Source organism: Macrobrachium nipponense, chromosome 11, assembly GCF_015104395.2.
Source record: "Macrobrachium nipponense isolate FS-2020 chromosome 11, ASM1510439v2, whole genome shotgun sequence".
Classification (NCBI taxonomy): domain Eukaryota; kingdom Metazoa; phylum Arthropoda; class Malacostraca; order Decapoda; family Palaemonidae; genus Macrobrachium; species Macrobrachium nipponense.
The window spans coordinates 9682989-9697528 of record NC_061087.1 but is presented as its reverse complement, the minus strand read 5'-3'; the positions used below and the strand labels follow the sequence as shown (position 1 = coordinate 9697528).

The 14540-nt window shown below is 42.5% G+C and overlaps 1 protein-coding gene across 2 annotated transcripts in view; it reads left to right on the top strand.

Moving 5' to 3' along the window:
* Positions 1–14540, top strand: part of LOC135219951 (WD repeat-containing protein 3-like) — a 271400-nt gene that overhangs the window by 25760 nt on the left and 231100 nt on the right. For both annotated transcript variants that reach the window (XM_064257236.1, XM_064257322.1), the window contains exon 3: positions 13929–14139. In XM_064257236.1, the coding sequence (XP_064113306.1) occupies positions 13972–14139 (168 nt within the window). In that variant the 5' untranslated portion in view covers positions 13929–13971. The remainder of the gene's footprint in view (positions 1–13928; positions 14140–14540) is intronic.

Below are 14540 nucleotides of genomic sequence, written 5' to 3'. Positions count from 1 at the left end.
GTCTCACAGGAACATCTCCTGCTGACAAGATTCGTACAGGGAGTAAGGAATGTGAGGGCGGACAGGCTCAGCAGGAGGAACCAGGTCCTTCATACAGAAATGGACTCTACACGAGGAGTGTGTCTCGATCTCTGGTCTCTGTGGGAACTCCTCATGTGGATCTCTTCGCAACATTCATTTCAAAAAGGCTCCCAGTGTTTTGCTCGTCGTGGAAGATCCAAGAGCAATTATGGTAGAACGCCTTCCTGCTAAAACTGGTCTCGAGTAGACTTTATGCTTTTCCCCCATTCAAAAATCCTGGGGTTGGTAATGAAAAAGTTTTGTGGCGTCAAAAGAGACGAGGATGACGTTAATAGCCCCCTTTTGGCCGGCCCAGGAATGGTTCACGGAGGTGGTAGAGTGGATCGTAGACTTTCCAAGATCCCTACCAAGAAGGACGGATCTTCTCAGACACCACACTTCAAGAGGTACCATCAAACCTCCCCGCTCTCGCTCTGACTGCCTTTCGACTATCGAAAGACTTGTCAGAGCGAGAGGCTTTTCTCGCGAAGTGGCAAGCGCGATCGCGAGAGCACGCAGAACCTCCACTACGAAGTATACCAGTCGAAGTGGGAGGTATTTAGAGGTGGTGTAGAACCAGAAGTTGTCCTCCTCCTCTACCTCTATAGCGGAAATTGCTGATTTCTTGCTATTCCTGAGAGTAAAATCTCATCTAGCCGTATCACAATAAAGGGATACAGAAGTATGCTCTCGCTGTATTAAGGAACAGAGGATTAGATCTGGCAAATAACAAAGATCTCCACGATCTCATAAGATCTTTTTGAGACTTCAAAGTCTAAGGAACCAATACCTCCGAACTGGAACCTGGACGTAGTCCTCAAATATCTGTCTTCGGATAGATTCGAACCTCCTCATCTGGCATCGTTTAGAGACATAACTAGAAAATGCCTATTTCCTTTATCTTAGCTACGGCAAAAAGAATTAGTGAATTACAAGCTCTGCAGGATAAAGTAGGATTCAAGGGAGACTCGGCTATTTGCTCGTTTAAGACCTGTTTTTAGCGAAAAACGAGAATCCCACGAATCCCTGGCCTAAGTCATTCGAAGTCAAAGGAATGTCGAGTCTCGTAGGCAGAGAAGCAGAGAGGTCTCTATGCCCTGTTAGAGCTCTGAAGTTCTAACCTTCAGAGAAAGCGTCAGTTTGGGAGGCTCTAGACAAGGTCTTTGGTGCGCGGTAAAACCCCACAAGACTGATGTCCAAGAATGCTCTGGCGTTCTTTGTAAGAAAACGTCATTACGGACGCTCATAAGGTCTGTCCTGACGAACAATTACAACTACTGAGAGTAAAAGCTCATGAAGTAAGAGCGGTTGCGACGTCTCTCTCGTTTTATAAGAATATGTCGCTTAAAAACATCATTGATACACATACTGGAGATGCAACTCAGTATTTGCATCTCATTACTTGAAAGACGTACGTGTGACGTATGAGAAGTGTTTTTCTCTAGGTCCTATCGTATCGGCAGATACGATTCTGGGTACGGGAGCCGACACCAATCCTTAAATGTATACTACTGTTCTTCTTTTTGGATATGGTCGAGAGTCTCTTCGAACAATGGAGGATTTGGCTCGCACGGGCGGCCGTCTATGTTGTTCAGTAAGAGAATTCTTGTCATATCCAATTAGTTGAGTATATAATTTTTTTTTGGAAAATTATGTATGTGTGCGTAGTGGTTTTGAGTTACGGTTGGTTGTTGACGAGTTCGGGGATAACTCGTAACAATCCTTAGTTCTAACATATGGTTAGGATCATGGTGGTCGGGATTGGTTGTGTGCTCCTTCATAAGGTGTATTGTCAATATAATGTTGATCAGCACCCATTGACAAGTCCTTTTAGGCTCTGCCGAGTAAGCGGATAAGACCCCATCGGCAGACCCACAAGAACTCTTGGCCATAGATCATATATCTTCGCTAAAGTTTTCTTGAGGTGATGCAGACTACTGGGCAAACACCCACGAAGTCTACCACCTATCAGGTAGGAACCAAGGTTTTATTTATACCTACAACATATGTTGTTTACCTGTCTATTCCATATAGTAGCTGTCTCTTACCCTCCACCGAAGGGTGCCAATCAGCTATGTATATATCTGACAGGTAAGTTGATTGTATGAAAATGATATTGTTATGTTACAATAAAGTTTCATACATACTTACCTGGCAGATATATACAATAAAGGCCCACCCAGCCTCCCCGCAGGAGACAGGTGGAGAGAGAAAATATGATAGAAAAACGGGGATGGTTCCTAGTCCTGCCGCCCAGGGCTGGCCGGTAGATCACCTGACCTACCTGTAGCGAGTGGCGCAAAATTTGAATTTCTGTCGGGGACGACGGAGTCTTAGCTATGTATATATCTGCCAGGTAAGTATGTATGAAACTTTATTGTAACATAACAATATCATTGTTACATTAAAAAATTAACACGTTTTATATGTACACTACGTAAACACATAAATTAGTAAAACAGTTCAGAATTCCTTACCAGGACTAGGAGTGGGAGGTGGTGGTACTGGAGACTTGTGAAAGAAAGTGTCAAGCCTGGACTGTACACTTCTCTTCGTCTGCTTCTCCTTCAGGGTCTCCTTGTAGAAAGTTACTAAGTCTAACATTCCACGTTTTATTTTGTCAAACCTGGTAACGTTAGGGTCTTCTGCCTCAAAAGAAGCCAAGGCTCTCTCCAGATGAGTAAAATCCTCTGACAAGCCTTTCACAGTTAATGACCTGGCTTTTGGCTCTGGTGCCGCCTCCTCTTCCTCAATCATTTGTTGTTCAAGTTCAAGTAAGTCCTCTGCAGACAATTCCTCTCCATGGGATGCCAGCAGCTCTGTTACATCATCAGGTTCAAGATCTAGTTTCAGCCTCTTGCTTAGCCCTACGATCTTCCTCGTCACAGTCTCGACGTCTTCTGCACAAACTGTGGAGACAGTTTCTTCCAGGCCCCATTTAAAGTAGTCGTCTTCACCTCTTCCCAAGCACTTGCAATATTTTTCACTGCATCAGCAATGTTGTAGCCCCTCCAGAATTGCTTCAGTGTCAACTCCTTGTTAGCTTCTATGGCCCTCAAAGCAAAACGTATGGTCCTTCTAAGGTAGTAAGCCTTGAAATTAGCTATTACTCCCTGGTCCATTGGCTGTATCAGCGATGTGGTATTGGGTGGGAGGTACACCACCTTCACATTAGGGTGCATATCGCTCAAATTTGAAGGGTGACCAGGGGCATTGTCCAGGACTAAGAGGGCCTTAAAAGGCAGACCCTTCGAAGTCAAATACCGTTCCACTGCTGGCACGAAATGGTCATTGAACCAATCTTCGAAGACCATCAAGGTAACCCAAGCCTTCTTATTTGATTTCCAAATCACAGGGAGTTGACTCTTGAAAATGCCCTTGAATGCCCTGGGATTCTCGGCCAAATACACTAGCAAGGGCTTCAGTTTCAAATCGCCACTTGCATTGGCCCCAAACAGCAAAGTCAGTCGTTCCTCTCCAGCTTTATGGCCAGGTGCTGACTTCTCCTCCTTGGAAAGGTACGTTCGATTTGGCATTCTTTTCCAAAATAATCCAGTCTCATCCACATTAAAGACTTGGTCAGCTGTGTAGCCACCATCCTTAATTATCTCGGCCAAACCACCAGGAAAACTACCTGCTGCTTCGCTATCAGCACTAGCAGCTTCACCTTGGAGCTTCACATTATGCAAATTTGCACGAGCCTTAAAAACGGTTAAACCCAACCTCTACTCGCGGAAAAATTCACCACCAGCACTGCCTTCGCCAAACTTTTTCACTACTGCCTCATGCAGCGCTCTAGCCTTCTCCTGGATCACACTTAAGCTCACCGGAACACGTCGCTGGTTCTGGTCCTCCAGCCAGATCATGAGCAATTTCTCCATTTCAACAATGCTCTGGCTACGTTGCTTCTCGTTTATCACCGTTGACTTCATCGGTGCAGCATCCTTAACGTGCTTCAGAATATGTTCCTTGTCCTTCACAATGGTTACCACCGTGGTCCTGCTCAAGCCTAAAGAACGGCCTATTTCGGTGTTAGTTTCTCCCTTCTCCGAACGCTTCACCACGTCATATTTTACCTCCATCGTGATGACCTTCCTCTTCTTGGATGAACTATCATCGGAGGAAGTACTTTGGCGTTTAGGAGCCATTGTAAATTTGCGAAAATGGCAAGGAATTTCAGCAACGTCTTAGCACACAACCGACTGAACTTCAGGCAGACACGCGATTGAAGTGGCGTCCTTTGGTATTGTAAGGCTTAGCGTCCTCGACCGTCCGAGGTTGTTGTTCGGTCAATTTACCATACAGTTTAATAGTGTTAATTAATTTATGTGCCTCCGCTCAAAAACTAGTTCTGCGTATGAGGTATCGTTAAAAAGCATAACAAAACGTCGTAACCTTGGAATTTGCGTTGTAATCTAACCAGAAACTTAGTTTTTTTAATTATGTACTGGAAACAAGCAATGATTTTGTTCATGCCACTTACCTGACAGATATATATATAGCTGTATTTTCTGACGTCCGACAGAAATTTCAAAACTCGCGGCACACGCAGTGGGCGGCCAGGTGGTAGTACCCATTCCCGCCGCTGGGAGGCGGATATCAGGAACCATTCCCATTTTCTATTCATATTTTTTTCTGTCGCCGGTCGGTAAACATCTGTTTACAGACCTCTGCTCAGGATTTTTTGGAAATTGACTCGCTTTTAAGTTAGCATGTATGGACAAAGCCGTCAGGGATGGTTCGGAGGAGCTCGTATCTCACTTTGGAACAGCTTTATTAAAAAAGAGAGCTTTGCTGTGCAACTTCACAGCTCGTTCGGTGACTCCAGCTCAGAAAGCGGATTTGTTGTTTTCGCCTCTTTCGAACCATCTCTTCCCCCAGACTTTGGTAAAGGACCTGACGAACAGCTTACAAGAAAAGGCAACTCAGGACCTTTTGGCCCAGTCTTCAAGACGGTCAGCCGTACCTTCAACCTCTTCGGCTGCAGTTTGTCCGCCGAAGAAAGTAAAGCCCTTTCGTGGGGCTCCCCCCTCGAGAGCAGCTCCTCGAGGGAGAGGGTTTTTCACGAGGAGAGCTTCCTTTAAGCCAAAGCCTTTCCAAGTGAAAAGCATGTCCTTCAGACACCAGTCGGAGCCAGACTGAAGTATTTGCGGGAGCGTGGGGGGGAGAGAGAGAGACACGGACTCTTGGTCCCTCAAGATCGTGGAGCAGGGTACAGATCCCCTTTTTAGATCTTCCTCCTCTTTCTACGACTCCCAGAGACCTTTCTCCATCCTACCAAGGAGAAAAGAAGAAAGTCTTGTTTGATCTCCTTCAGCAGATGATCGACAAAAGAGCGGTGGAACAAGTCGCGGACCTGGGGTCTCCAGGTTTTTACAACAGAATCTTCCTAGTACCAAAGCAGTCGTCAGTTGGCGTCCAGTTCTAGATGTAAGCAGGCTCAATCTTTTCGTGGAGAAGATCAAATTCACGATGGAGACGCCTCATTCTGTTCTGGGAGCGTTGAGACCGGGCTACTGGATGGTATCCCTTAGACTTGCAGGACGCGTACTTTTCACATCCCGATCCACCCCCTCTTTCAAGAAAGTATCTAAGATTTGTCCTTGAAAACAACAAAGTATGGCAGTTCAGAGCTATGTGCTTCGGACTGACCACGGCTCCGATGGTGTTCACAGTGGTTGTGAAGAACGTAGCGAGGTGCTACACTCTTCGGGAATAAGAGTTCCCTATACCTCGACGACTGGCTGATCAGAGCGTCGTCGAGAGAGAAGTGTCTGAAGGACTTGCAGTTCACTTTAGCCTTAGCGAAGTCCCTGGGACTTCTGGTCAACCTCGAAAAGTCGCATCTGACCCCAACACAGTCCATCGTGTATCTGGGGATTCAGATGGATTCAGTGGCTTTTCGAGCGTTTCCGTCCCGAGGAACGTCAGCGGCTAGGCTTAGAAAAGATCTCAGCCTTTCTAAGGAAAGAGACTTGCTCGGCGAGGGAATGGATGAGTCTGCTGGGGACCATTTCCTTCCTTTCCCCTCGCTAGAAAGGTTGTTTCCTTGGGAAGACTGCACATCAGGCCCCTCCAATTTTTCCTGGCAGACGAGTGGAAGGCCAAAGACGATCTCAATGCAATGAGAATATCGATTCCAATCAAGAACCATCTAAGATGGTGGTTGACCCTCAGAAGCTTCAAGAGGGCGTGTCCCTAAGTCTTTTGAGCCCGACCTAGTGTTGTTTTCAGACGCTTCCATCACAGGATGGGGGGGGAGCAACACTAGGGGGGAAGGAAGTGTCAGGCTCCTGGAGAGGGGAACAGGTAGCCTGGCATATAAATGTCAAAGAACTGTCAGCAGTATTTCTGTCCCTGCAGTTCTTCGAAAAGAGTTTGGAGAACAAGATTGTTCAGATAAACTCGGACAATACCACAGCACTCGCTTATTTAAAAAACCAGGGAGGAACACACTCCAGAACGTTGTATTCCCTAGCGAGAGAGATTCTGCTGTGGGCAAACGAAAAAAGGTGACTATCCTGACGAGATTCAGTTGTCGGAGGGTGCAAAAAACGTCAGGGCAGGACCTTCTCAGTCGTCGGGACCAAGTCCTTCCGACGGAATGGACCTTGCACGAGGACGTTTGTCGAGACCTGTGGACGCTGTGGGGACGTCCACTGGTCGACTTATTCGCAACGTCAAGGAACAAGAGACTTCCTCTTTACTGCTCCCCGGTCCTGGATCCAGAAGCAATCGCGGTAGACGCTTTTCTTTGGAATTGGACGGGCCTAGACTTGTACGCCTTCCCACCATTCAAGATTCTGGGGGAAGTCATGAGGAAGTTTTGCGGCCATCGGAAGGGACGAGGTTAACCCTGATCGCTCCGATGTGGCCAGCGAGAGAATGGTTCACAGAGTCATGTCTTTCCTTGTGACTTTCCAAGGACATTGCCCTGGAGGAAAGATCTACTCAAACAGCCTCACTTCGAAAGGTTTTTTTTACCAAAACCTCTCCGCTCTGAAGTCTGACTGCGTTCAGACTATCGAAAAGTTGGCCAGAGCGAGAGGTTTTTCGAAAGCAGCTGCGAGAGCAATCGCACATGCGAGACGTGCTTCCACAAGAGCTGTTTACCAATCGAAGTGGGCTTCCTTCAGGGCATGGTGTAAAAAGGAGGGAGTTTCCTCTTCCTCGACCTCTGTGAACCAGATAGCTGATTTTCTGCTATTTCTCAGAAATGTGCAGAAATTAGCGGTCCCTACCATCAAGGGATTATAAAAGCAGTTGTCAGCGGTTTTTAGGCACAGAGGCCTAGACCTGTCTGACAACAAGGATATTCATGACCTTTTAAGTCTTTCGAGACCTCGAAGGTTCCTCAAATGAGACCTCCATCATGGAATCTGGATGTAGTCCTGAAATTCCTTATGTCAAGCACTTTCGAACCGCTTCAGGACAGCGTCTCTTCGAAACCTGACAAGGAAGGCTCTTTTCCTAACTTCTCTTGCGACGGCTAAGAGAGTTAGTGAAATTCAAGCGTTTAGCAAGTTAATGGGATTCAAAGGGGACAATGCTGTCTGCTCGTTGAACCCATCTTTTTTCTTGGCGAAGAATGAAAATCCTTCGAAACCCTTGGCCGAAGACTTTCGAGATCAAGGGTATGTCAAGTCTGGTGGGCCAAGAACCAGAGAGAGTCCTGTGCCCGGTCAGGGCTCTCAAGTTCTACGTGCATAGAACTAAAGAGGTAAGAGGTCCCTCAGGTAACCTCTGGTGCTCTGTGAAGAGGCCAGAGTTACCTTTATCGAAGAATGCTGTGGCTTTCTTTCTAAGGGACACCATTCGGGAGGCTCATTCATCTTTCCAGAAGACTGATTTGAGCCTCTTCCGAGTAAAAGCGCACGAAGTACGAGCCGTCGCTACCTCTCTTGCCTTCCAAAAGAACATGTCAATCAAGGACATCCTTGATTGCACCTTTTGGAGGAGTAACTCCGTCTTCGCCTCACATTACTAAGGATGTGAGAACGATCTATGACGATTGTATGCACTGGGGCCATACGTTTCTGCGGACACAGTATTGGGGTCCGGAAGTAACTCTTTCCCTTTACCTTAGTTAGGTTTAAGTTAGGTTGTTGTGTTTTTAGGTTGTGGTGAGTCTTATGTGAAGATCTCCCATCCTTTAGTTAGTTTTAAGGGGTTTTTGTGTATAGTTGGTCAGGTGGTGGTCAGTTGCTTCGTTGCCCTCATTTGTATGGCCTCGATGGTCTTGTCACGCTGAGGTCTCGCACCCGTTGACAGATCATCCAGAGCGCACCAGCACTACAGGTCTCCACCTGGCTGGCAACTCTGTGATTAACCCTTAAACGCCGGAGCGGTAAATAAAAAAATGACTCCCGTATGCCGGAGGGGTTTGAGAGTGAGCGCGTAAGCGGAAAAATAAAAAATTTTTTTCAAAAAATCACAGCGCGCTTAGTTTTCAAGATTAAGAGTTCATTTTTGGCTCCTTTTTTTGTCATTGCTTGAAGTTTAGTATGCAACCATCAGAAATGAAAAAAATTATCATTATCATATATAAATAATGCGATATATGATAGCGCAAAAACGAAATTTCATATATAATTGTATTCAAATCGCGCTGTGCGCAAAACAGTTGAAGGTAACAAGTTACTTTTTTTTTCGTTGTAATGTGCACTAAATTGCGATCATTTTGATATATAACACATTGTAAAACGATAAAAGCAACACAGAGAAATATTATCACAAAATAATGCATGAATTCGTAACGCGCTTACGTAAACAAACATATTTTTTTTTCAAAAATTCACCATAAATCTAAATATTGTCCTAGAGACTTCCAATATGTTTCAGAATAAAGACAAATGATTGAATATTACTATACTGTAAGAATATTAGCTTACAAATGCAGTTTTTTCGACCATATCTGACGAGCTAAAGTTGACCGAATGTCGAATTTTTTATATATATATTTTTTTATATGCAATTATTTCGGAAATAAGAAAAGCTACAACTTTCAAATATTTTTCGTTTTATTCTACATGAAATTGCGCACATTTTCTCATATATAAAACTCTATGAAATGCCTAATATGAAACGGAGCAAATATTCCGAGAATGGGACTTGCGCATTTCGGAGATTTGTGGCGGAGAATCCGCGCGCGGATGGAAGGAAAGTTTTTTTTAAAAAATTCACCATAAATTTAAATATTGTGCTAGAGACTTCGAATTTGTTTCACGATGAAGATAAATGACTGAATATTACTAGACTGTAAGAGTTTTATCTTACAATTGCGTTTTTCGACCATTTCGGTAGAGTCAAATTTGACCGAACGTGGTTTTTTTTTTCTATTTATCGTGATTTATATGCAGATATTTCAAAAATGAGAATAGCTACAACCTTCAACTATTTATTGTTGTATTATACATGAAATTGCGCACATTTTCATATATAAAACGTTATGTAACGGCTAATTTAATGGTGCAAACATTACCACAATCGCACGCATGATTTTTTTCGGAAGAGTTACCGCGCGGGACGTAAAGAAAATGTTATTTTTTTCATAATTCACCATAAATCGAAATATTGCGCTAGAGACTTCCAATTTGTTGCAAAATGAAGGTAAATGCTTGAATATTACTATAATATAGGCGTTTTAGCTTACAATTGCGTTTTTCGACCATTTCGGTAGAGTCAAAATTGACCGAAGGGTTGAAAATTTGTCACTTATCATTTTTATATGAAAATATTTCAAAATTGATAAAAGCTACAACCATGGGTTGTTTTTAGTTGTATTGTGCATGAAATTGCGCACATTTCCATATATAAAACTTTATGTAAACGGCTAATTTAAAAGTGCAAACATTACCACAATCGCATGTATGATTATTTTCGGAAGAGTTACCAGCGCGGACGTAAGGAAAAAGTTTTTTCATAAATTCACCATAAATCGAAATATTGTGCTAGAGACTTCCAATTAGTTGCAAAATTAAGATAAATGATTGAATATTACTAAAATATAAGAGTTTTAGCTTACAATTGCGTTTTTTCGACCATTTCGGTAGAGTCAAAGTTGACCGAAGGTTGAAATTTTGGCACATCGTTATTTATATGAAAATATCTTAAAACTGATAAAAGCTACAATCATGAGTATTTTTTTGTTGTATTCTACATAAAAATGCGCACATTTCATATATAATACTCTATGTAACGGCTAATTTAAAAATGGTACAAAAATTATGTCAAAGTGACGAAATAATTTTCAGAGATGTGTCACAGATACTTTTTAGTGCGGCAAGAAAGAAATTTGCGCTTGCGCCCTGCGTAACGATTGTAAACAAAACAACACCTTGATCCGTGAACTCCCAGCATCCCCCAAGGCGCGTGATTCAAGAGTTTTCGGCTGGTAGCCTAAAAGTATTTTTCCGCGAATTTTTAAAAAAACTTTTGTATGTCGACGTAAAATACGTCCAGTCGGCGTTTAAGGGTTAAGCAAAAGCAGCCTTACGTGACAGTAATCACATAGTCTACTTTGCTAACAGGTAAGGAACCAAGATGTATATCATCTACTTAATTTAAGTTTCCTAAAAAATCCTATTCTGTCTCTTCCCACCATCCGAAGGTGGGATTCAGCTATATATATATCTGTCAGGTAAGTGGCATGAACAAAATGTTATTGTTATTATACAATTAAGTTTGTTCATACTTACCTGGCAGATATATATAATTAAAGTGCCCGCCCTCCTCCCCTCAGGAGACAGAGACATTAATAAAAATATGAATAGAAAATGGGAATGGTTCCTGATATCCGCCTCCCAGCGGCGGGAATGGGTACTACCACCTGGCCGCCCACTGCGTGTGCCGCGAGTTTTGAAATTTCTGTCGGACGTCAGAAAATACAGCTATATATATATCTGCCAGGTAAGTATGAACAAACTTAATTGTATAATAACAATAACATTTTTTCATTATTTGCGCTTTTGGACTGTTTTAAACTGCGCATCCTAAGCTAGTGTATTCATTCGCCCGCAAACTAGTTCCGCATATGCGGCGTCACTAAAAAATTGTAAAAAATACGAAAAAAAGTGTCGAAAATCATCATAACCTCAAAATTTTTGTTGTAATGTAACCAAAAACATATTTTTATTATATACTGTGCTAAACTATAAAGGATTTTTATCATAGCATGCATTTTTTAAAAGCTTTGTTAACTCGAAGCGTCGGAAGCGTCAGCGTCGTAACCTCGGAACAAGCGTCGTAACCCACGACGGATTTTCCATTGAATATTTAAGAAAAAGCGTCGTAACCTCGGAATGTCGTAAGCCGGGGACCGCCTGTATACACATTATTGGTCTTAATCCACTCCAAGTTGCACTTGAACCACGTTGCTGTTCCTGGTTCCTAAGCGCTCACTCCACAAACACAGTTACGAGCAGCAGACGACGACACTGTTTATGAGATGCAAACCTTTATTCCCTTAATTGTCTACTTTACTCATTATTTAGTTTAACTTCACTTTGTTACTTCAAAATGATTATTTGATTCATGTTTATTATCTCTTTTTTGCAACCAAATTACCCCAAAAAATTACAGATAATTCTAAAGTAGATACAATCCAATGTTTCTAACCTTGTCGTACATCTGGCTGCCAAAAACCATCGCGGAGCAGACGACGATTAGTGGATTATATATTTTTTTTTTTTGCTAGCACTTTTCACTAATTTAAGTCTATATTAGTATTTTGATTTTTTAATAACTGTATGCCAGAAATAAATGTAACCTTTAATGTTTGCATGCTAAGAATGGCAAAATCATCGTTGCCACATTAGTGGAGCTTCACACATATTCCAATGCATTATCACAAACTGTTTCCATGAATTCTAGTTGTCATAATAATGCAATAATAATAAAATTGCTTTAATATTTATGCATACATACTTACAATACATAGGCTAATTTCACCAATTTCCATGTTTTGTGTAAGTCTTATACGCAGTTTGGAGGGTGAACACATACCAATTGGCAACAGAGAGAGAGAGAAGGGAAGGTAATGGAAGGAAGAAGGACAGGGGTGGCAGGTGGGGGTGGGGGAAGAGGGTAGGTTGAGCTTTTTACTGCTGTGTTCGTATCCAGAAATTTTTGTCTCTTGGTACAAGGACAAGTGTCGTTATTCTTGACAATTAATGATTCACGATACCCCTATAAATTACGGCACTGGGTGTAATACACTATAGCAAAATCTCGTTCTGATAAGAGTGTTCGTTACAGAAATATTGCCAAAAAATGTGGCTAGAGGTGGGTATTTAACATTAAGACCTCAGGTTTGTTAGCTATGAAAAATACAAATTGATTAAGAATTTGTCATTTGTTCATATGCAGAACAAACCAGTTTTAACAGTAGGATAAACTTATCCTTGGAGAGAGGTACGAGTACCCTGAACACGCTGGGGTTTCAGCCAACCTAACCACCCTAACTAGAAGATCGAGTTCTAAAAAAGAGGGTCTGAGCCCATGAGAAAATAGATAAGCGAGTATCTAAAAACTCAGCCTTCTGGGATTAAATACAATGAGACACATCTAGATTCATTGCATCCAAGGAAGGTAAAGAAAACTCTGTCTGTCCAAGCAACAAAACCATGTAGGCGACGAGGTTTGTTACCACTCCTCCCTCCCCTTGCCAGAGAGAGGAGTAAGTGCTACTGAGAAGCAGATTTGTCTACTGTATAGGAACAAACCAAATAACTGCAACCAGCATGGCTGCCACACTCATCTGCATCAGGCCAGTTCCAGCATATGATGTGTCTATTCTTCAACCCACCCGTAGGGAGAAGAAAAGGAAAGAGAAACTAGGAGACCAGCAAACTCACACATTCTCTCTTCCATACAATCATCTTAGGCATGATACAAACTGTCCTGCCAAGGGCACTGGATGAGCTACACAACTTGTTGGACAGCCACCACCGGGTACCCAAGGAAAAAGTGTCCAAGGTAAAAGTAAGTGAATGTGGTCTGCTGAAGCCAGGAACCAGTATTCAAAATCCTAAGAACTGACTAGTTTTCTTCTTGAATACCAGAGAGGAACTCTCTCCTCTGATGTCATGTGCTCTAGCCTTCACAGATGCAGTGACAGCACTTTAAAGTGAGGAGTACATATGTCTTTTTAATCACCTCACACAGCCAGAATGAAATGGTGTTATTAGACACGTCCCTTCTGGACCAGCCCTTTGCTAACAAAAAGTCTAGGACAACTAGGTCTTAGGTGATGAGTCCTTTTTAGATAGCAGTGCAGAGCTCTGATGGGACAAAACAATATCTCATTCTGTTTTGGCTTGCAGACCACTACAAGGGAGGTAGTGTGGTGTTTCCAGAAGTATGAGAAATTCTAGTCTTATTCTCATCGGGGACCAAGCTTCAGGAAAAGAAGTTGGTTGACTCAGTTCTTTTTCATATCCAGCTACAAGGCTCCAGCACACAAGTCATGCTTGCTATGAGCTTGTTCCAATAACTGAGCTTGTTCCAATAACTCTATTCTCTTTGCAAGTGGCTGAATGATAGATGACGTGATGGCTTTAGGAAACATGGTGTCTGTCTTCTCCCTTCTTTCTGTCTTCAAGTTCTCTGTGCTTTCCATCAAATCCCTATTGTCTGGTATCTGGCAACAAGAATCCAATCAGGAAAGTCAGACTTGTGATGGTTTTTGCTCACAATTTCCATGACTGAGCTGGACCCTGTGCATGGTATTGATCAGAGTGCTGATCATTTGCTAGTAATCCTCCTTTTGATACCTCGAGCATCATGGAAGGAATTAGACATCCCTTCTTTGTAACATCCTTGGACTTTTCAGGTTGCTAACTAATACATACATACTTTCATTATTTCAGGTCACAGCTAGTGTTCAAAGTGTGATATGATAGATGCAGCAAAATGGGCTTAACTACTCAGTATCTAAGATATGCGCCTGCATCTGTGTTTGGAGTCATTGGTACTGCAAGATGTGTTCGATTTGTGACTCGGTTTAGTCAACAGGGAAAGTATATTGCAGTTCCTGCTTGTGAATTAGTTGTGATCTGGGATATCAAAAGAGGAGCTAAGGTTAGTATGATTATTTTTTTATTATTAAATTTAAATCTGCAGACAAAATTTAGGCAAATACCTTGTACTTCTAGAAGTTATTTTCATAAATGAGAAGTAGTTTAGGTTTTTGATGACTTGATCAGTATGTTTAGAGGGGAAATATGTTTTGTTCATGAAACTTACCTGACAGATATATATATAGCTGTATTCTCCGAAGTCCGACAGAATTTCAAAATTCGCGGCACACGCAGTGGGCGGCCAGGTGGTGGTACCCATTCCCGCCGCTGGGAGGCGGATATCAGGAACTATTCCCATTTTCTATTTATATTTTTTCTGTCGCCGGTCGGTAAACAACTGTTTACAGACCTCCGCCTAGGATTTTGAAACTTCATTAGCCGCTTAAGTATCCTAATTATTCT